General features: G+C 41.8%; 1 protein-coding gene across 1 annotated transcript in view; it reads left to right on the forward strand.

Annotated features, from left to right (window-relative positions):
- The first annotated feature begins 7,790 nt into the window (after positions 1-7,790).
- LOC104512140 (filamin-A-interacting protein 1-like) overlaps positions 7,791-22,022 on the forward strand; it is a 21,432-nt gene continuing 7,200 nt past the window's right edge. The window contains exon 1 of the mRNA XM_010155006.1: positions 7,791-8,079. Within this exon, the coding sequence (XP_010153308.1) occupies positions 7,807-8,079 (273 nt within the window). The 5' untranslated portion in view covers positions 7,791-7,806. The remainder of the gene's footprint in view (positions 8,080-22,022) is intronic.

A 22,022-nucleotide genomic window follows, 5' to 3' on the forward strand; every position in this document is an offset into this window, starting at 1 on the left:
ACTCTCCACCCAGCCTGTACTTCCAAACCTTCATCAGACATAGCGGCATGTTTGTCTGGTGGTGTCAGCTACTTGAGCTGTCTCTTCTCTGTGACTCCTGTTTGTACTTCCTGGCAGCTGGGAAGCACAGTAATCAAAACACGGGTAGAGTGATATATAAAAGTTTATTTTTTTGACTGAATGATGATCTAATAGCTTATCATTCCTCAAGTCTCATGCATCCAAGATGTTTTTCCAGATGAAGCCTGGGAAACATGAATCTTTGTGAAACAACTCTATGTTACTCCTTTGTTGGTTAGCATGCATTACTCAAGTAAAAGTATTCCAGCTGAAACCACAAGTTTTCCTGAAAATGACAAAATTAATGGAATTATACCAGCATAAACTCCGCTCTTTGTAAATCTGTACCGTAATTTAGCCAGAGAAAATTTAGCCAGTTTATCTTGGAATTGAGAAAATGGCATTAAAGTGGTATAAATCTGCCTTAGTGATGACCGGGTTTCCTCTTCCAGTTTTGTGAAATCTTTTCTGCGTTCACAGAGATTATTCAGAATGGCACCTGCACCTGGCATTTTCAGTAATCTTTTTCTTCTTGAGAACACATTTATGCTTATTCTTCTCATTTCTTTTTTCAAGCAAAGGAACTACTGTTGATATAATCCTTGGTGAATATAATCCATGTGCTACTGTGCTCCACTGTTATAAGAATCAATTTTAGAAGCTATAAAATAAGTCTTTGGTAAAGCAAAAAGGCTTTGCTGATTCTCATGCTGCACCTCAGCAGGTGTGTCTGCTGTAACTTTGTTACATTTCTACATTATTTACAAACAGTGTGAGAAGGAAGGTTTTATTCACCAGAAGAGATTAGGGAGTAATGAGATAGTGATGACTTGATAGAAAAAAATAATCTGTGTTCTTCGTCTGAAACAGTCACTGCATTTTTGTCAGATTTCCTGACAAGGACAAATTTCCCTTCTCTCTCATAATTAAAAAGACTCAACCTTCTTCCACCAATAAGACTCCATGCATGGTGTGACAAAATGATGGAGACACCATGACGTCTGTCTGCCACGGGGCACGGGCTCTTCTGCGCAATGCCGTGGCCTCTCCCCCTCACCTGAGCGCAGGCAGCGGGTCCAGCCCAGGGACCAGCCCAAGCTGCTGTGTCTGGCAAAAGGCTTGCAGGGCAGGAGCCCACAGAGCAGCAATCCCAGTGCAGGTGGTGCAAATCCCGCTACGGAGCCACTGTCAACAAGATGACATGAACATTTCTGCTTCAGTGCGTGAGGCCCAGCTCTGCCTGGGTGTTTCTGCTCACCTAATACCTGTATAACAAATGCTTTTTCGGCACAACAAGCAGACCAGGTGAAAGGATGAAGGCAGTAGTGTTATGGAGCTAGAATAACCACAACTTCTCTCCTAGGCTGTATAAGAATTACAGCCTGGCGGCTTTGTTATTCAAACTGTTCACTAACTAGATAATTGTCCTCATTCATAAAGTATCCGTACCTCTGTGCCAATACTGCAGCAACAAGGGCGAGCAGCTAAACGTGCTGTCAAAAACACACAGGTAACATATCTTCGGAAGGAACAAAAACCTTTTCTTGTTTGCCCTTGCAGATAAGTCATGATGCATATGAGGGCAAGAGACTGGGGAAGGGGTTAGTGCTCTAGGGATGTATGTTTAGAAATTCAGGAAAGTCCGTAATTGCTAAGGGTAGATATTTGTTCTGTTCTCCACTGCATTAGTCATTTGGTTTAGCACTCTCTCTGACCAGCATGACTGAAACAACACTGGAGTCATCTGCAGAAGTAAACCCAAGAATGAGGTCTGTGTTCCCTTGGCACGGTGTTGTTCGGCTATCACACAGTCCAGAGGCCAACATGTCTGCTTCAGGCAACATCCAAGTCCAACCAGGCAGCTTCACTCAGCGTGCGCCTCTGCACAATTCAGCCATCAGTCCCTACCTCGTCCTGTGACAACTTCCTGGTAGCATGATTCCCTTTTATTTCTTCAAGTCAGACAGCAATAATAACGAACATTTGCAGAGTGCAGGAAACCAGCCTGGAATAACTAATAATAAAACTAATAATTTTAATCAGGCTCTGAGGTGGCGTGAACATTTGCATCTCTACATGTTTGTCCTGTGAAAGCCACAGCACTGAGACCGTTTAGTCTTAGTTCTCGCTACCCGGATCCCTTGGAGCTAAAGCCATCCGTCCCCGTCTAGGGGGGTCCTTGCTGAGGACTTTTAAGCCAAGAAGGTCAATTTGGTGTCCCTATCTTCTTTTCTTCCTGACATTTGAAAAGCTGTCATCTTTTTTCTAGTTTTGTTTGGTGGTTTTTGTTGGTATCTACTACTTGCAGATACACACTGATACTATTTAAAGAATTTCCTAGCTCTCCTCCTCATTTATGAGATGTTTCAGATCTGATGGAGGTTTTTCATGGTTTGGTCTCCATTTTGAGTATATTTTAACTTTGTTTTCACTCCTGGTGCTATGCATTGATTGGTAATCATGGGGCAGAGATTTGGCTTGCTCAGAGCCTGAGTTCTCAGCAATCTCCCCTGCGTGCCGGGTGCTTCTGCACAGCGCTCTGCTCCACTCCAAACGCCTGCGCAGTGGCGCCTCTGAAAGACACAGCTCCTATTGTGCTGTTCCCAAAGGCACAGCTGAGAAACGATTCCAGTTTGGGCTCACTAATAACCCAATTGTACCGACACTACAATACACTGTTAGCCTGTCAGAAACCCAGCACTTTCATGTGATATCTTAATCGGTTAGATCTGCAACTCTACTCGAGCTACAAATTTATAGCCAAAGGCAACAACCATATCATGGCTGTAAATCAACTGGGGTTTTTGTGTGTGTGTGTATTATAACATTATTATTATTATTATTATTTTAAGGAAAAGCACTTTGGAGCCAAAATCAGCATGTGCAATTAACAGGAGGGACTGCACTTTAAGTTCAAAGGACCCTTTTGGGTTATCTGATTCTAATACAGCACTACTAACGGAGCCTAATCTAACCTGTCATTTCAAGAGCTATAAGGAGAACAAATTGCCATCAACGGGGGAAGGGTTTGGAACAGCATGCAGCCTGTCCTCTCCTGACATCCTACTCAGCAAATTCCTCACAGATTTCCTCCTGATGTCAGTAAAACTAACATAAAGGTTATTTCATAAAATCTTGTGTGGATTGCTAACTTGTGAAAACCAAAGGACCCATGCCCAGAACAACAATGCAGACTCAAGTAAATAATCATAGCATTTGTCCTTTGTGCTTAAAGCTTAACAAACCAGCGAAATAGAGGAGAGGCTGGAGAGTTCCCATGCCAAGTACCAATGTTGTGAGCACATATTGAAACGAGTAGCCAGTAAATGTTGAAATAAAGGTGACTGATCATATTAAAGACTTCTTGTTTGACTGGAGACTGTTAGGAAAGTTTTCCAGTTTAATATGCAATATGATGAGGGGTAGAAAAAAAACCCAGTAGGGTTAAATATTAAATGCTAAAGACATTATAAATCATACCAGCTATTTCTTCATGGAACACAATCCCTTCAGCAGATCAGGAATGCTGTAAAATATAGAGACGTGACCAGGGCAGATAGTGGGAGGACATTTGTTACCAGTGTTAGACTGGCAATGTCCCCAGAATCAATTTTGGAATCCTGGTGAAACAACAGATAGGCAAAGTTTTGGCAGTTTGGTATTTGCATACTGAAATAATGTCATGCAACTGGTCAGAAATTTTTCTCCTTTACCGTGATGCCATCAGAAATACAGACGGATGTCCAAATTGATAATACTAAGCACGCCTTTCCAGCACACTGTATTTCAGCCAAGATCACTGGTATGTTCTGGCTTCTTCATGCCGCACTAATTAAAACTCAGTCATCCTCACAGCTGCTTTGTATTTCTAGAGCACTGCACAACAGCTGGATCATGCCGTTGATTTTGGCCCCTAAACTCCTTGGAAATTACTGTGTGAATATCAAAACTTTGGCCCTTTCTGTCACCATTTAAGCTTTGACTTCACCTGCATCTCTGGCTTCAGCACACAACACCTTTGCATTTGGATAAAGTGTTGGAAAAGCATCAGCATTGTAACTAAAGACAAAGTAGATGTTAGTGTTTCACTGATTTTGGCAGGCTTCTACAAAAAGAAAAGCTGTTAGGGGCCACGTCCCTGAGAGTGACAGACTGTCTTCCACACTTACTGTGATGTAAGACTTGCTGCAAATTAAATCTACGAGTGCTGAAGAAATTTTTTAAAAGGCCAAGTTTGACTTCCTTTAGTGACAATCATATTCTAATTAGCTAGTTGATAGAAAACTCTGGATCAATTGATTAAGCTGCTCTGCTGCGGTATTAAGGAATTAAAAAAAAATTGCATCTGTCCTTTGTGGACCTATATTGATTTACATCAAGTAAAAGCTCACTTTAAATGTGCATTCCTTATTTCTCCGTTAGCGTGCTTATAAACCTGTAGTCAACTACTCAGTCTTTACATGGCCTCATGAATTAGCTGAATATCTCAGCTCCCACGGGGACGAATAAATCAAAATGTCTGTCTTGAGTTACAGTGTGACAGGGTGACACACCAGCATTCATGAAATCTAACATATTCAGCTAAGTGCATCTGGTTGATTATGCAAAGCTTGAGGTGGATGATGTGTCTCAACTAGTCATGAGTTAAATTTCAAATTAATTGTGCCCCTTCAGGTCTAACAGTTGAGTCATCTTACTACAGAGGAATCACTAACACAGCATGTTACTAAGCAGAATACACTGTAATGTAATAATCTGGTTTCCACTGGAAAACATATGTAATGTGCAATATTTATTCTTAAAACATGTAGGATGTTCTAGACCCATGAAGCCATTCACTGTAAGCCATGAAAAACAGGTTTGGTTCAGAGATTAAAGTGGCTGGAGGCTGTGACCCACAGGCACTCAGAAGGAAACACTTATAAAATAGAGACAGATTGAATCCCAAGTGCTCTCTCTTGAGAGGAAGCATGGTTGGAAAGTTTAAAACCCATTAAAGTTAAACAAATTGAAAAGCCCTATCTGAGAGGAAACATAGTACAATGTTTATTTTTCCATTACAAACCTGAGACCTAAAAGATTTCCTGAGGTTCTCAGGTATTGTTCATGCTTATAATGGAGATCTGTTTTTAGAAAGTGCAACTTGTGTTTAATCCAAACTGTTTGATGAAAAACACACTGCATAAGCATTCAGGAAGTTAAAGGCCATTGTATACCTGTATCACATATTGTTTGGATAGGAGCAGAACTACAATGTAAGGAATCTCATCATGAAACTCTTTCACTCAGAAACACTGGGTCTAATTCTCTCCCCATTTATGCTGCTGGACGAATTCCACTGAATTAATGAAGTTAAGACATGAGTAACCAATGATAATAAAAAGACAGTCTTCCTGAAAAAAAGCAATGGTAATGTGAGCAAGAGATTTATAACACTGGCTTGAGTCAAGTAAGTAGCAAGCTGTAGCAGGCCCAGTGTAACATTAGCCAAGCTGATTAGTCAATATATTTCAGGTTTTGCCTTATCACTAGTGAATTGCTTCTCTGAGATCCTTATCAAGAAAATATGTGATGTTAGTGATGTTGAGAAGCATCTGACTAAGGAACAAGCTACAAACTAAATCCAGAGGTGAATTTAAGTGAAAGATTAGGAAGCAGTGGAATATTATTCATTAGATCTATTGATATAAAAACTGGGCAAGTTTCAGACACACAGACCCTTCTTCAGCTTTCTTCAGTCTGTTTTTTCAAATAGTAGTTGATCTAAAGCAAGATATTTCTTTGTGCAGATCGTAGAATCATAGAATCATAGAATCATAGAACGGTTTGGGTTGGAAGGGACCTTAAAGACCATCCAGTTCCAACCCCCCTGCCATGGGCAGGGACACCTTCCACTAGACCAGGTTGCTCATCCAGCCTGGCCTTGAACACTTCCAGGGATGGGGCATCCACAGCTTCTCTGGGCAACCTGTTCCAGTGCCTCCCCACCCTTTCCGGGAAGAACTTCTTCCTGATATCCAATCTACACCTCCCCACTTTCAATTTAAACCCGTTACCCCTTGTCCTGTCACTACAGACCCTTGTAAAAAGTCCCCCCCAGCTTCCTTGTAGCCCCTTCAGGTACTGGAAGGCTGCAATAAGGTCTCCCCGGAGCCTTCTCTTCTCCAGGCTGAACAAGCCCAACTCTCTCAGCCTGTCCCCACAGCAGAGGTGCTCCAGCCCTCTGAGCATCTTTGTGGCCCTTCTCTGGGGGTCATTCCCCAAAGATCTTGCTTTCAGAGACCCAGGACAAGACCGTACCGGGTAAATGGGATTTCAAGGACTAGCAAACTCCCTGGCCAATCTGCAGGGTCAAGGAGGAAGAAATGAGAGAGATGTTCATAGAAGAAAACAAACAGGCAGATTGAGTTAATTTTAGTTGAATGTGTTGTATGGATGACAATTTGAAAAGGTCTGATGGGTAAGAAAGAGAAGAAACATGAAAAGATTGGAAGATAAGGGCAAGTGGTTTAATTTGATATTGCTGAATGGCACTCAGCAAAGGGAATTAGAGAAGACTTGTTTGATGAGGATGATATGCAGGAAGGATGATTTTCACAGCTGTGTTTTGTGTGACAGCAAGGTTTTGTTACTTGTAAACTGAACAGTCCCAGGGCCCCCATTCTGTCCCTGGGGTCAAGGAGCACAACCCAGCCATGCTCCTGCTACTAAACTCTCTTCTCTTCCAGAACAGGGTGGCAGCATCTGGACCTGGCCTGAGTTAATTCCTGAAGTGTGCTCAGTAACTGGTTAGGAGAGTGGTAGTTTGCCTGGACCAGAAGTGTGCCAAACAGTGTACTAAAAGTTTAGCAACACAGTAGGTCAAGTGCCAGAGCTCAGAAACATTTGCTGTAACAGTTTAATTTCCTAGGATAGACAGTCTAAGAGTGCAGTGTAGATGCTTAAGAGGACAGAGATATGAGCATTCAATACCCATGAGCTGACAGTTTGGAGAAAGCCTGAATCTTCTGGAAGGACGCTGTTGATCTTATCCTTTTACCTCTTAGTGGATTCATGTCCTCTGTACTCTTTTTTTCAAAATTCTTTTCAACTTTCTTTTATGGCACTGTCTAATAATCTCATGCAGTATTTAGCTTAAGGTGAAGTTTACCACTTCATTTAGTTTGCATTCCCCATTTTTCTTGGTTACCTTGAATAAAACCATTGTGCCACTCAGGGAAACTGTAGAGTGACCGTTGTTACGCATTGACACCCCACTCGTAGAGGATGTATACTCAAGTAATATGCTTTTTAAAAATTTAATTACATTCCTGTCTCTCAAGTAAACCTCATGTTAAAAAAAGATCAACAATAAGAGCAACCTGCTTTGTTTTGTGGTAATGAATTGTGAATGATCAAAATGTTGAGTGAAAGAAAGAGAACACTGGGAAATGTTCTTTATCATTTTCCTGCATCACTTTTAAGTTCTGTACATTTAAACTCATACCAGCATGCTGGAATGCTGAGAAAGTTGGTTACCCTTACTTTAAGACTCTGTTAAACTTACAATTAATGCCCTGGATTAACTTTCTGCCACACACAGAGTTGGTTGAAATGGTTGAGCTTTCTACCACCGTCTCTTGAGCATGACAGTATTTTTCAGTTTTTAGAAGATTGTTGTTCCAAAAGGCAGTATTTCCACTGTGGCTTTTTCAAAGTAATTTTGTTTTTAAATGCATCTTTATGTTTATTTCTTTCTAGGTAGGGATGAGATCCCGAAACCAAGGTGGAGAAAGCTCGTCTAATGGGCATTTCTCCAGTTCCAAGCCTGTCATCAGCCTCGCAGAGAATGAAAAACTTCATGAGGATGCCAAGAAAAAGAGCAAATCTCATCGGAAGGAAGATGAGGTCATGGTTTCAGCAACTGTCAAACGGCACTCAAAATCACCTGGACCTACTGAACGAAAGAACAAGAAGTCCATAGAGCTTTCTAAAGAGGACTTGATAAAACTCCTCAGTATAATGGAAGGAGAACTGCAGGTAAATCAAACATCTTTTGAACTGTATTTTCTAGGAACATATTTATTTTTAGGTTGTCCTGAAAGCACAGGGCTCAACTGACCAGGACATGCAAATTTAAGGCAAAGGACCATAAAGAGACAGCAGTGGTAGGTTGGTGTTTAACAGGATAGTCATAGTTTTAAATACCGATTTATTTACCATCTCTATCTGCAGCTACCAAAGCAAAAGAGATTATGAACACCTGTCAGAACTGACAAAGAAAGTGGGATCTGCAGGTCTTGAACACTTAGAACAACCAGAGGAGAATCGGCTGGGAGGGAAAAAGACAAGCACATATGCTGAGTGTAAATGTAATTGCTAATGCAAATATTCAAGAGACAAATCTGCAAGTCAGTAGCACTGAAAAAGGACTTAAGATGGTCCCTGGACCTTCTGCATATTCAGATGTTGCTCAGGGCTCAGCCAAAGCCCTGCCTGTCCCGCCTGGCCTCCAGCACTCTGGACATTCCCTGCCTTGCAAAGACCTGTGAGTTTTATTTCTTGGAGCAGTGCTCGCTTGCAAGTTTTCTCAGTTGTCCTGGTTCGCAAGTTTATTCAGCCCAGTAGCAAGTCCATAATGGCAGAAAGCCTGATTTTGTGCTTAACTCGTCCCCCAAAATGTTCATCCAGTTTTGAGGATTCTCTTTAATGCTAATAAATCGTTGAACACTCAGTAGTGTCAGCATTCAGGAAATTTCAAAACAAAGAGCTGAAAAATGGTATTTCAAAAAGTCAGTATGAAAATTTCTGAGTTTTCAAAACTTATTCCCTTTTGCAGTGGGACTACTTGTCAAATTTATACATTCTTTTGTTTGCACTTTACTGATATTTTTCACTGAACCTATGGACAAGCCGAAAAAACCTGCCCAACCTATGTGAAAAAATTTTGTCTCAATCCCTTTTTTATAGTTAACCATCAATTTAGTATTTCATATAAGGCTTTACTTTTGCCCTGAAACCCACATTCATTACATTTTTACTTTAATTTTGGACTTGTTGCTATTTTATCTGATTATAAGAAGCGACTGTTTTGTTAATTTCTGTCACATATGAGTCATCTTAATTGCACCATTACTATGACTCTGAGATTTCATGTCATTAAGTACCATTAAGTATCACTCTTCCTGTACATAATTCACCTTCAGTTTGTTAATAAGTACTTTCAAGCTTCAGGAAATATGCATTCAAACAAAATAATTTTGTCACAGAAACAGAGAATGGTCATTTTGTCGTGAAAAACTGCAGAAAAAAGCAAGAAAATGTGTTAAATGTAATTTTGCAAAGGAAAAAAACCTTTGTCGTTACAGAACAGTATCCATTTTTATAGTGCTTCATTTCATACAAAAACCTGTACAAGTCATTTCCTAGAAGATGGAGCTAGCCTGCAGCTTTGGTGGTGAATAGAGCCAAACCTCATTAGGAATGTATCATGCTCATGTTGTTCAGAAAGATTTACCCTGACATCACCTTTGTGGTCTGGAAAGGGGAGGCGAAGAAAGTCACAAATGTTTCCTGGGTGGCAATAAATGTGGTCTTTATTCTTATTTCTCAGTAATCCTCCTGTTCAGTACACGGAAATGTGGCTCTTCACCATAGTCTTTCACTTTGTGGGGAAGTTACACAACCTTTAAAGGGGTGCCCATGTTCTCATTATCTCTATGGGGATAGCTGCACCGTAACATGGGATGAAAATCATCCCATGGATAATAATCCCATTGTTTTGGACAATACTTTTGGCGATATTCATACATACAGACCCCACAGAGATGTTAGGCACTGCTAACATTTCCCAGCATCATGGGAAGATCATGAGGGCAACTATGCTGGTGCCGTAGAGTGCATCTGTTCTTTTGCTCCTTACTGCCAGGCAGGGAAGAGAATCATTATTCATTTTAATCCACAGCAGTCCTTAACTTCATTTCAAACCCCCCCATTTTAGTTAGTTGTTTGCCTGGTACCTGTCTTGAACCGTTACTGAAGTGGGCAAGCTACAGCACTTTGGCTTGAGACAAGAGCCTGGCTTTGACGCTACAAACGAAGACGAGCCAAGGAGGACTCCAGCCAAAATAAATACTCTGGTATTACCTCCTGGCTGTCATAGTGACCTAATGCACTGAGTCATTCCGTGGCTTTTCGTTTTCAGATCTGTTCGGACATCTCTGGTGGCTGGCTGGCGCTGTGATGGACTGACAAATCACACTGTGGGTTTATTTTGAAGCCATTTCAATACGGGCAAAGCAAACATTATATAGGCATGTGTAACGATCTTGTTTTGAGAAGAACAGCAGGCTGTACCTGTAGGGAGGTCCCCTTTTTGAATTAAAAAAAGGGATGAAATACCATCACTGTTCACTCAGCAGCCACGAGCAGGGGGATCTTACGCCTGCACTACCAAACACAGAGCAGGGGGTCACTGCATTGTTAAACCCCAAACAGCGAGCTCAATCACGGGAAGCAATCTGGTCATGACAACCATGGATTTAGTGGGGTAAACTGGTAATGTACACATATGCTTCATGTGCTTAGTTCACTGTTCACGTAATACAGCAACATAGACCCATGCCACGTTGCTGTCGGCACCAGTTTTGAGTCCTTACTTTGGGACTTGACCTCCCAGCTATTCCATTATGAAGGTGAACATGCCAGTAAACCGTGGAGACATGCCGTAGCAGTGATGTCTGTCTTCTGGTTGGTTTTTTTTTAATTATAATGACCTCAGGTAGCTTGCCTGTGCTTTAGCTTCTGGGGCCAAGCTGGACCCGGCTCTGCTTGTCATCAGATTTCCTGGCTGGGCCTTGTGCACTTACTGGATGTAGAGAAGCAAAGATTTTCATAAACAGCTGAGGTCACCATAGCCTAGGCCTTATTTTGTAAGAAAACAAAAGGTGAGAAAAAGTATACAGAAGCTACAGTGATGAAAATGTACGCCAATACCCATGGCAGGAGAGTTCTTAAGGACAGCCTGTCTGAAGGAGAGTGGGAAACAAATAAACTGATGGCAGGGATTGATTTTAAAGGCCTTATAGCTCATTGGAGTGTCTTTTCTCTTGTGAGATCTCACTGCTCATATAAAAAACCCCACTGATTTCGTGGTCTTTAAACACATATCAAATATATAGGGGCAAAAAAAAAAAAAAATCCATGAAGGAGGTCTTCCTATACCTGGAAAAATTTCTAATTTTTAAATACTGCAAAACTGATTTGAAAAGAAAAATTCAAACACCAGCAGAATAAATTAGACCACGAAGGCATGACATTAATTTGCCTGCCTGTTACAGTGATTTCAGTTAAACCAACATGTGAATATTATTATTTATACAGCAACACAGGCAGTGGGGATCTTTACAATGATGATGTAATCCTATCTGTCATTCACAGACTTTTGTCCAATGGCGTATGTATTTGTCCTGGCAGGAATATATGCCCTGTATACTTTCTGAGCAGCAGCCATTAATCTCCAGCAATACCAACACTGATTTTCAACATTTCCTGATTAGAGGCCCAAAAAGAAAAGAGGAGCAGTACTCGTACATGTTTACCATTCAGTCTTCTACTGCATGTTTGGAAAAACCTCCACAATAATAAAAATCCACTTATGAAGACAGCATCCCACTACAAATCACTGGTTTTTTCAAGAAAAATAATTTCTTAGCCAGGTTCTGTGCCTATTGCCAGATGATAATTTAAACTTAGGAGACAGTTTCCTATATTTCACACCAATTTAAATAGAAGAAACTTCGAAGTGTGGCCAACAGGTCGAGGGAGGGGATTCCCCCCCTCTACTCTGTTCTCATGAGACCCCTCCTGGAGTGCTGCGTCCAGCTGTGGAGCCCTCAATATCAGAAGGATATAGACCGGTTGGAGTGAGTCCAGAGGAGGCCACGAAGATGCTCAGAGGGCTGGAGCAGCTCTGCTATGGGGACAGGCTGAGAGAGTTGGGCTTGTGCAGCCTGGAGAAGAGAAGGCTCCAGGGGAGACCTTATTGCCCCTTCCAGTACCTGAAAGGGCCTACAAGGAAGCTGGGGGGGCTTTTTACAAGGGCCTGTAGTGACAGGACAAGAGGTAATGGGGTTAAATTGAAAGTGGGGAGGTTTAGATTAGATACCAGGAAGAAGTTCTTCCCGGAGAGGGTGGTGAGGCACTGGAACAGGTTGCCCAGAGAAGCTGTGGATGCCCCATCCCTGGAAGTGTTCAAGGCCAGGCTGGATGAAGCTTTGAGCAACCTGGTCTAGTGGAAGGTGTCCCTGCCCTTGGCAGGGGAGTTGGAACTAGATGGTCTTTAAGGTCCCTTCCAGCCCAAACCGTTCTATGATTCTATGATTTTCCACTTGAGTACTTTACTATAGCCAATGCTTTACTGTGTTTCTCCAGTGCAGAAATGGCATTCACCCCCTGCAGCTCAGCCACCCGTTCCTGTCGAGGTCTCTTCACAGAATCACAAATGTTGGAAAAGACCTATAAGATCATCCAGTCCCACCACCAACTCAGTACTACCATACCCACTATACCATGTCCTCAAGCACCACGTCTACATGCTCCTTGAACACCTCCAGGGATGGTGACTCCACCACCTCCCTCAGCAGCCTCTTCCCATGCCTGACCACTCTCTTAGTGAAGAAGTTTTTCCTAATATATAATCTAAACTTCCCCTGATGCAACTTGAAGCCATTTCCTCTTGTCCTATCAGCAATTACCCAGGAGAACAGGCCAGCACCCACCTCGGTGTCCCTTGGATGCTTTAGGGCTGAGGGAAATGTTTCCTAAGAGCCTGGTGCTGTGGAGGAGCAGAGCTCCTCAGAGCTGGGCAGCCATAGGGTAAATGAAATACATGTTAAGGTATCAGATGTATGTTTCCTCTGTTTCAAGCCTGAGGATGTGGATGGGCAGTATGTGGAATGTGATGTCTTGGAGAACAGCATGTATAATACACAAGTTATATATAGATGAACCACAAGCTACAATTCCTGAGAAGTCTTCAGACTTCCAAATGGACTAATGTAACACTGGGCTTGGACTGATGTTTTAAGGGAAACACCATGTCGCAGATATTCAGAGATAAACCTATTCTGCATAGCATCCCTCCTTCAAGGGGAGGGACCAAATGAACGCACTGTTAAATAAACCCTTTCCTTTAATCTGTGTTTATTTAAGGCTGCATTTAATGGTTAATTTGAGTGCTCACACAAGGTGTCATAACAATAGCTCCCCAGGAAGGATGTCTCCCTTGCCTGAGGAGCAGCAGCCAACGCACCTCATGGCAATGTGTGCTCCCCCTGTAGCTCTGGTCCTGGCTCGAAGCCAACAGTTCTCATCATGTCCAGTTTGACTTGGTCTCTCTGATGAGGTTGCTAAAGAAAACATCATCCCAGGATTAAGACTTCCAGCCTGGGATTAGTAGGTTAGTTGCATTTGTGCCACTGATTACCAAACTGCAGGTTGCACTGGTGGCTTCATCAACTGCAGGAGGGCTTGTTGGAGGGCAGGTATGGGCTGATGGCGGAAACAGGGTAAACATGGGGGTAAGGAGCTCTCTAATCCAATGGAGCCAAGAGGAGCTCACCTGGAGGTGGGCTACAGGACTTCCTTCTTGGGTGTGTCAGGGAAGGGTTTGCAGAGGTGGGTGAGGGCTGTGTGTTTTGTTCTTACTCACAAGGTCCTTATGAAATATTTAGATACCAGTGGCTGTACATCCTGCCATGATGGAAATCCTTTTTCTTCACAAACTCAAATAGCAGGTAGCCACATAGGTATAGGTGATCTACTGCCAATTGCATTCTAACATTTGTAAAGGTATTTTTGTATTTTACTATCTGTCTTTGTATGAGAAAACTAAGCTTTGTAAATGTAATGGGGTAAAGGAAAATTCTTTACTGTTTCCATTTTTCTACTTTCCTTTTTCTATAGGTACATATTTTATTAATACATTCTATTCTATAAGTATTCTGCTCTGTTCTCTTTCCCAAGATCTATCGTTACCTCTTTCTTCAGCTTTCTTTCCCTTGTCCTTTATTTCTCTAGCTGTGACTTTTTTTCCTATTCTACCTTTTTGTTACTTCCTCATCCTCATACTGCAGATGCATTGACTGATCCATTTTCCTGAGAATCCTGAACATAAAACTCCAGAAGATTTGCTGTAAATCAAATCCCAACAGCTAATTCTTTAGGCAAGCCCTTCATTTACCCTTTGTCATGAATTTATCAAGCTGTGTTTTAGGATTAGGTGGGTTGTTTACCTTGACTACTCCTCTTGGAGAATAGTTCCAGAACTGAAATCTTTTAACATTTAGTGAACGTATTTCTTTTAATTTCTAGTGTAATTGTAATTATGCCTAGTGAAACCTTTATGAAACTGTGTTGCACACCAATCATGCTTTAAAAAGCCTACTTCTCTCCCTACTGTTTAATGCCCAGTGTGTTTGTAGACAGCAGTCTCGCAGCCTCTGAGTCTGTTTTGCTGTGCTAGCCATGCCACATCCTTTTAGCTTCCGCTAGAAAATAGACTCTCCACATCTTCCATCACCACTTACTCAGCACTGGTTACACCCCAGGTTCATCTTTCTTAACTGTAGCTGGAACTTGACTTTTCTGAGTCGCTGAAACAACATTGTGATAGCCACCTAGGTATTGCCTGGTTAAAAACACCATACAAATGTCTGTATTTTTTCTTCATTGCCTTTCTTCATACTCTTCCATTAATATTATTAAATACTGAAATGCCCAAAAGCTCAAGCAAGGAATTTGGGATAGACAGGTGTGTGGAAACCAGATGTGGGGATTTTGGGTAATATTAAAGTTGGAAGAAGTTCGGACAAGATGCTTCAGCACCAGAAGAAACAGCATATAATAGAGTGATGCGAAGGAGTTTTCAAATGGCCATTAGCAATATCTCACAGTTTGAGAAGCTGAAGAGGAGCCAAAGTGGAAAGAATAGGTAAAGTCAGAAAAAAGTGCAGGTAGATTAGCTTTGCATAAGAGTTTATAACTGCAAAATCTTGTTAATTGAATTGAAATAGTTTAGGATTGTGTGAGCATATCATACAGGTGAAATTCTAATTCCTCCAGAGAGAAACTTTGGCGTGTACAGAGCTACAGAGAAGAAGAGAAGATAGGGTTAATGTGAGGAGGGAGAGGTGACTTAAGGAGATTGGAATGAGAGGAAAAAGGTTGGGCAATAGAAGAAAAAGAGTGTATGGAAAGGGAGTATATAACAGTGATAAATGGAGCCAAGCTAGAGATGTGGAGACACAGAAAAAGCAATACAATGAAGAGAAATGTGATATTCACACTATGGCAAAATGGGAGCCTAAAATGTCCCTTAAAATGTCTGGCATAAGAATATCAGTACAATAAGTTAAAAAATTCTCTCTCTCTGCCTGACCCCTTGTTTGTTTGTTTGTGTTTTCCTGGTGAAGCAGGCTTTTGCAGGGGAAAAAAAAAAAAGTTAGGATAGACTGTTTGGTTTTTTGTGTTTTCCTGGTTAAGCAGGCTTTTGAAGGAAAAAAAACGTTAGGATATACTTCAGACCACAAATGTCTGTTTTCATGGAATAATTATAACCAGAGATGAATTTTGTCCAGAATGGTATGCTGTAGCTTGCAATCATTGCTGTGCAAAACGCAGGAGATGTCGTGGGAGGTAAGCAGGGCTTGTCTACCAAATCCCGGAATCATGAATTTTAAAACAGAACCCTGCTGTTTTATTAAGGGGTGGGGTGTGGGGGGGGGGGAAGATAAGACAGTATACTGATACATAGTTAAATTGTGCTATTCAGGCAATTTCCTGTTCCCTCTGAAATTAAGGGCAGAGGTGCTATCAACCACAGTGATGATAGTCATTTTGTTGGTAGTGAAATTGCTTTAGAATTATATGTTTTTCAAAGTAATTATCCCCAGTAAAATGTCACTGTCACTGGACAGCTGTAGGCTGAAACCCTCTTTCACAAAGACTTTAACATCCTTCTCTGTTAATGGCTGAGCTGTACTTAACAGAGCTACATCTATCATGTTGTTTAGGCTTGGAGGGTCAGAAAAGAGAGGAGTAATTGGCAGGTGTCTCTGACCCACTGAACATCTTGTCTACAGTGGAGGGAAGACTATGAGCAGCTTGGGGTGTTTGGGTTTTTTTCTCTAAATTCTTGGTCTTTTGTCCAAAACAGAACAGTAAGGACTCCCCCCAGTCAACTGTAAAGTTTTGGTCTTGTTCGCATTGGGATCAGTGTCTTGGCAATCTTTTTTCATAATTTTAATTAACTGATGTCATTTCACTCTTTTTTTCTTTCATTTATGTAATACAAATTGTATATTCAGTAAAACAGTAATGAGAAAGCTTGTATCTTTCCTCATTTTCTTGAGAGAAAGCTCACTCGGTGGGAGAGGACATGGCCAGCCCTTTTGCAATCAATGCTAGATGCATGGACTGTATGGCTTTAAAATATCTGGGATTCTTGGGAGAGCTTGCAATGGGCATATGTCTTATGTGTCATAATGCTGTCTAGTACTCTGAGTCACCAGTTGTTAATTTAATATTGCAGTTGTAGCTGAGTCTGTTTTTATTAACTTTGCTGCCCCAGTTGTGTATTTATTAAGTTTATGTCTCCTGTTCTCCAGCTGAGGATCAGATAAGCTCTTGAGAGCAAAATGGATTATTTTCCATCCAAAATGAGCTCTAATAAAAGCAAATATAAGTCTTTATATAATAATTGTGAGAACTTGGCTATATGAGAAAGTGTCTTGTTTCTAGGGTTAAAGGCTCCACCTATTGGTTGACTAAAATGAGAGAAATGTAACATTTTCAGAGAGAAAACTGCTGGCCCTACTGAACATCCTGTGTCTTGCCACATCTTTACAAAATTGCTGGCTTCAGTGTAGAATTATGCATGACATCCAAAATAAATGAGCTTAGTGACTTATTTCTGAGGGCTGTGCACATGCAGCACCCAAAATGATGCACTACTGAGACACTATGAAGGGAAGTTCTTTCCTAAGACAGGAATGGTTTGGATTTTGCAAGTGAATTTTTTCTTATCCTGGAAATAATTATTTTTCTTTGCAAAAAAAGTTATCATCAGTTCTTCCATGCCAGCAAAATGAGTGGAAGTGACTAACCCAAGTACAGCTGCGTGGTAGCTTGCAGGAATTTGTCACCTTCAAGTTTAAACAAGTCAGAAACAGAAGTATTGATGTGGTCAGCTTCATAATGAAAACCCGCATCCCCAGTACTGGCTCAGGCAGTCTCAGCAGCTCAGGCAAAATGGCATTTTGAAAGGCTTCAGAGTTGTTCCTGGGAAAGCAATGGGAGTATGGAGAGGAAGGAGGATGTCCAAGTGGGCCTTGGGGACGATGAGGGGAAGGACAAACACTGGGAACTATCGGGGGGGATTTCAGAGACAGCAGGAGGCTGTGAGGGCATTGTGGGCATGCCGGGAGCTCTTGCGCTGCCCCTTTCGTTGCCACCCTCTCTAAGTTACTTCAGTCTAAGAGTTGGCGCCACTTCCCTCATTTCCTGACAGCTCCTCTGTTCAAATAATTGGCCACGCTGGTGAGTGCTTGCTGTAACGCAGTCCTACTGTTCTTGCCCATTCATCAGTCATCAGTGGCTTGAATGCACATCAGTGTAGCACAGAGCACTGGAAAACAGCTTGTTGAAGCCAACAAAATGCTTGGACAAGAGAAAGTTGTGTATACAGTTTATTACACATGTATACACATTTGTGCCTGTTGGTATCCCACTCTGCGTTATGCTCATGTCTCCGTAGAGGAGGCGGAAGGATTTCGTCCAAACTTCATCATCCTGACGGCTACGGCACTGCTGGCACCAGCTTGTCTCTCGCTCTGTCTCGCTCCACAAGTGCTCATTCCTGACAGAAGGCAGCTAGAGTACTGCAGAAAAAAAATACCTGGGCAGGTTTGTTCCTCTTGGAGAGGGACTACTTAGAGCACCAGCTTCAAGTGCCTCCCTGAAGTTCAAGTCAGAGCACCTAATCTCAGATGCTTTAGTTCCTTATGCAGTCAATGAAGCATTTCTGAAGAGCAATGCAGACAACCTGAGTTACATGTCTAACAACGATATTTTTTAGTTTCCAATGGATTTCAACAAATTGGATGATAGTATAGAAGTACATAACCATGGAGGAAATAAAAGAATGTAATGAATGGGGGAGAATGAATAGGGGAACAACAATACTGACCTCAGAGTGTCATATTTTTTGTAGTATTCACAGCATTAGTATCTAGATCTTATATATACTTATGAATTAAATCTCACAGCATTCCTGGGAAGGATTATTTCCTTTATGGAGCAGAAATTGGAGCACAGTGAGGTTAATTTTATGTGTGAAGCAGGAGAAAGAGGTTCACAAACAGAACATGGATCTCTTGTGTCCTGGTTAATAAAAGATTAAAGGGAGGATATTAACACAAGAAAAAGGAAAAGAAATGCTTTTTCTGTTATTAACCTTTCATTAGGTGTCTTTTTTTAATTCTTAAAGAGGTGCTAACTAATCTCAAAATAAGTTGTGGTTGCAAAAGGAACACCGCAACTTACTACACAACCCCAGCAATATAAAAACCCCTCGATGTGTGGGAAATGTGCAGCAATTTTAATGACTCCCTGTACTGCTCTAGTAGCTTGTGACTGGCAATCCACCTGGGATAAGGAAAGCTGCAGATCATTTCCTTAGCATGAATAAACCCGAACAGGGACTTGGACATTTGGGTTTTCATGTCTGATTTGGAGTACCTGAACCAGGGAGCTCACCCCTGCCTTTGCAAGGATTGTGGTGACTAGTGCTGGTCAGAGAAAGAACCTAAAGCTGCTGTTAATTACCTCATTTGTTAGGATGCACACTGCTTCATGCAGCCACACACCAGCCCCGAACTGCAAATAGTCATTTGTGCACTGCTGTTAACGATTCTTCCTGCTCAGGTGTCCAAAAAGATGTTTTAACAGATGTTCCTTCCTCTCCCTGCTGACCAGTTGGATCAATCTGTGGTCTCTGCTTGCAGCCAGGCTTCAGGTCATGTGCAAAATGTTATTATACGGTTAATGTTGGCTGAGACGTAAACTATAGGGCTGGATACGGCAAAGCCAAACCAGCGGGTCTGGCCACTGTGATGCATTGCTGAAGCATGTAGAGCATATCCCAACATGCAGATTTGTGTGCATAACTGACTGTGACCCCTGTGCTGACTGGATGATGACACTGTAATTGTGTATGTTGTAGTAACTGCCCCACGGTTCGATATTATTGAGCAAAGCACTCTTTCAGTGTGAAAAGACAAGACAGGATATCCCAGGCCCTAATAATTCAGAAAACATCAAGCAGTGTGGAGTTAATACTTCTCGGGGCCTTGCCATGGGAATTTTCTGGCTATGGCCCAGACTACAGATAATTAATTATGTCAGTGAAAGGCTCTGGTGGCCTGTTTTCTTCAGAAAAAAAGTGACATCATCCATAGAGCTCTCTGGCAATAAAGTAGAACAAAGCTGTGTGGGCAGGAAATAACAGACAGATGTCTTCTAGTGCTCATTTGATCTGTTTCGAAGCTTGCTGTAAGAAGTAATACATGGCTCAGTGCTGCTTCTCCTCAGTTCTGCAATCTTTAGCATGAACTTTTAAACATAAGAGGCCAAATTAATCTCTGATGTAATTCTTCTGGAGCCACTTCAGAGGGTTTGTGCAGTGGATGAGCTGGTCTATCATGTGCCTCTCCTCCAGTATTGATTTTAGAAGGACATTCCATGTTATCACCGTGAGATAACGCCCAACAAAATGAAGTAACACCGTATAACTCCAAAGGCTTCGTACAAGGCCAGAACGTTCTGCGCGGTGTGGGGAAGACGGGAGCTTTGTACAATGGAACATGCAGTAGAGCGTCTAACCGCCCAGCTTCGAAGCGTGCTTTGTGCAATAAGTACATCTGACCTGAAGGACAAATTGCTACCCAGTCCTTGCAGCAGTATGTAGGGATAGCTTGAGGGATCAGGAAGTAACAGAAGTATCATTCCTCTAGTCAGGGGTAATTTTTATTACTTTCTCTATTCATATTCATGGTATCGTAACACAAAATGAAAAAATGGCACTTTGCCTTTAATTATTTGAATTTCCTCCTATGGTAAGAAAAGAAAGAAAGTTACTGAGTTTAAAGAGGGATTAGTGAATTAGTGTTAAGGAGGTTGTGCAGTACACCTGAGTACACCTGCCTGAAGGTGCTTCATTCAGGTAAGCTAAGCGAACGCATGGTGTTCACTTTCTGAGGCCTCTAATGGGAATTTTCTGAAATAAGACTATTCCTGCCCTGGCAGTGACACAGCATGACCTTGTCCTGGATAGCACAGAAAGCAGCATGAGAACATCCCCCTGATCCCTCTCAGAAGGATGCCTTGAGTGTGATGTTTGTTAGCTGCAGGTGAAACGTTTGGAAAGTCTACGGGAATTTAGGAAATCTATCGCTGGTAAGACCACAACATTACATGGAGAACCTATGACCTTATCTAGTTTCTGATGTAGTCCAGAGCAGCTGTTGCACTATAAATAACCTGAACTGTGTGAAATGCATGTAATAACAGCACAAGTAGAAGTAAAGGTTCCTGTTTGTGGTTTGATAGTTATTTCTTGCCATTAATCACTGGCAAGAAAAATCTGACTTCATAAACATTAAACCTCTATTACTTGCCGCTCTCACTTGTGCAGGCATAACAAAGTGTCATGATAACTAGAAAATAAATAGTCAAAGGCTGGAAATAGCAGATCTTCCAAATATTGCCTGAGTGCATTCCCTGTAAATACTACTCCTGATCCCAAATTTTCAAAACTTCTTTCAGTTAATTGAGAGGATTTTCATCAGGTTATCGAAGTGTTTAGATTTCTCTGAAGTAGTTAGATGTATATTAGATGGCTCCAAGCATGGAGCTGTGAAGGAAATAATAGTCACTGGTAACTGATTCAGAGAGAAGCATAATGTGAATTGGCAGGAAGGATATTTACAAGCAAAATTCAGGAGAAGAGTTTAGGAGATGTAGTGGCAAAAGCACTTGGATTGGATTTTACTCTCATCTGACAGTGATGACTTTGACTTCATTCAGCCCATCTTGAATACAACTGATTTTTTTTTCCCCAATTTACTAGATGCCTTACATGAAACGAGTTTCATCAGCTCAGTCCCATTTCCCAGGTGACAAATGGGCTGTGGCAAAAATTCCCCGTTCAGTGGGTGCTGAGTTTTGTTAGCAGTCTCACGGGAGAGGCCAAAGACTGTGGGAATGGGGAGAGAGGGCTGTAGTAAATTGGCAGGGCAGGGCACGAGGAGGAAGCACGTCGGAACATGGGACTTGTGTAACAGTCTTTCCATTGACCAAGAATTTGGTTGCTAGGCTGCCGGTCCCCTTTTACAAGCAGCAGAGTCATGCTATTGTTTCTTAAATGGTTTCAGTTTTATGCAGGGACCTCCTTACATCCTTTCTGTATAATTTATATATTTTACTAGGCACGTAGTAAAGCAAGGTTTGGAACTCAGACCCCTGGTCTGCTCAAGCCAGCAAGCAAAAGAAAGCCCTTCTCTTTCATTCTGCCAGAAAAGTGAGTATTTCAGGGTAACCCTGCAAAGAGTGGCCTCACATCAGCCTTTCAGCTGGGTGGCTATCACGCACTCCTGAGGGGAGGGGAGCGTTGTCTTGGGGAATTCATATTTTCCAGGTAGAAATTCAGACGGCACAGCCTAAATAAGTTCACTGATCACTGGGTAGTAGAGAGAAAGGAAAGGAGGGCAGGCAAAGCTGTGCAAGACAGCAGTGATCCATGACACTTCAGCCCCCGCATGGACATACTCAAGATCTGAGGTCATCAGCCTTTAGAATTTGGCACCCCTAGTAAGCATAAAACAAGGCTTAGACACAGTTCAACTTTACAGTTCCTCTATCAGCAG

The sequence above is a fragment of the Eurypyga helias genome, unplaced genomic scaffold (assembly GCF_000690775.1).
Source record: "Eurypyga helias isolate BGI_N326 unplaced genomic scaffold, ASM69077v1 scaffold27897, whole genome shotgun sequence".
Lineage (NCBI taxonomy): Eukaryota > Metazoa > Chordata > Aves > Eurypygiformes > Eurypygidae > Eurypyga > Eurypyga helias.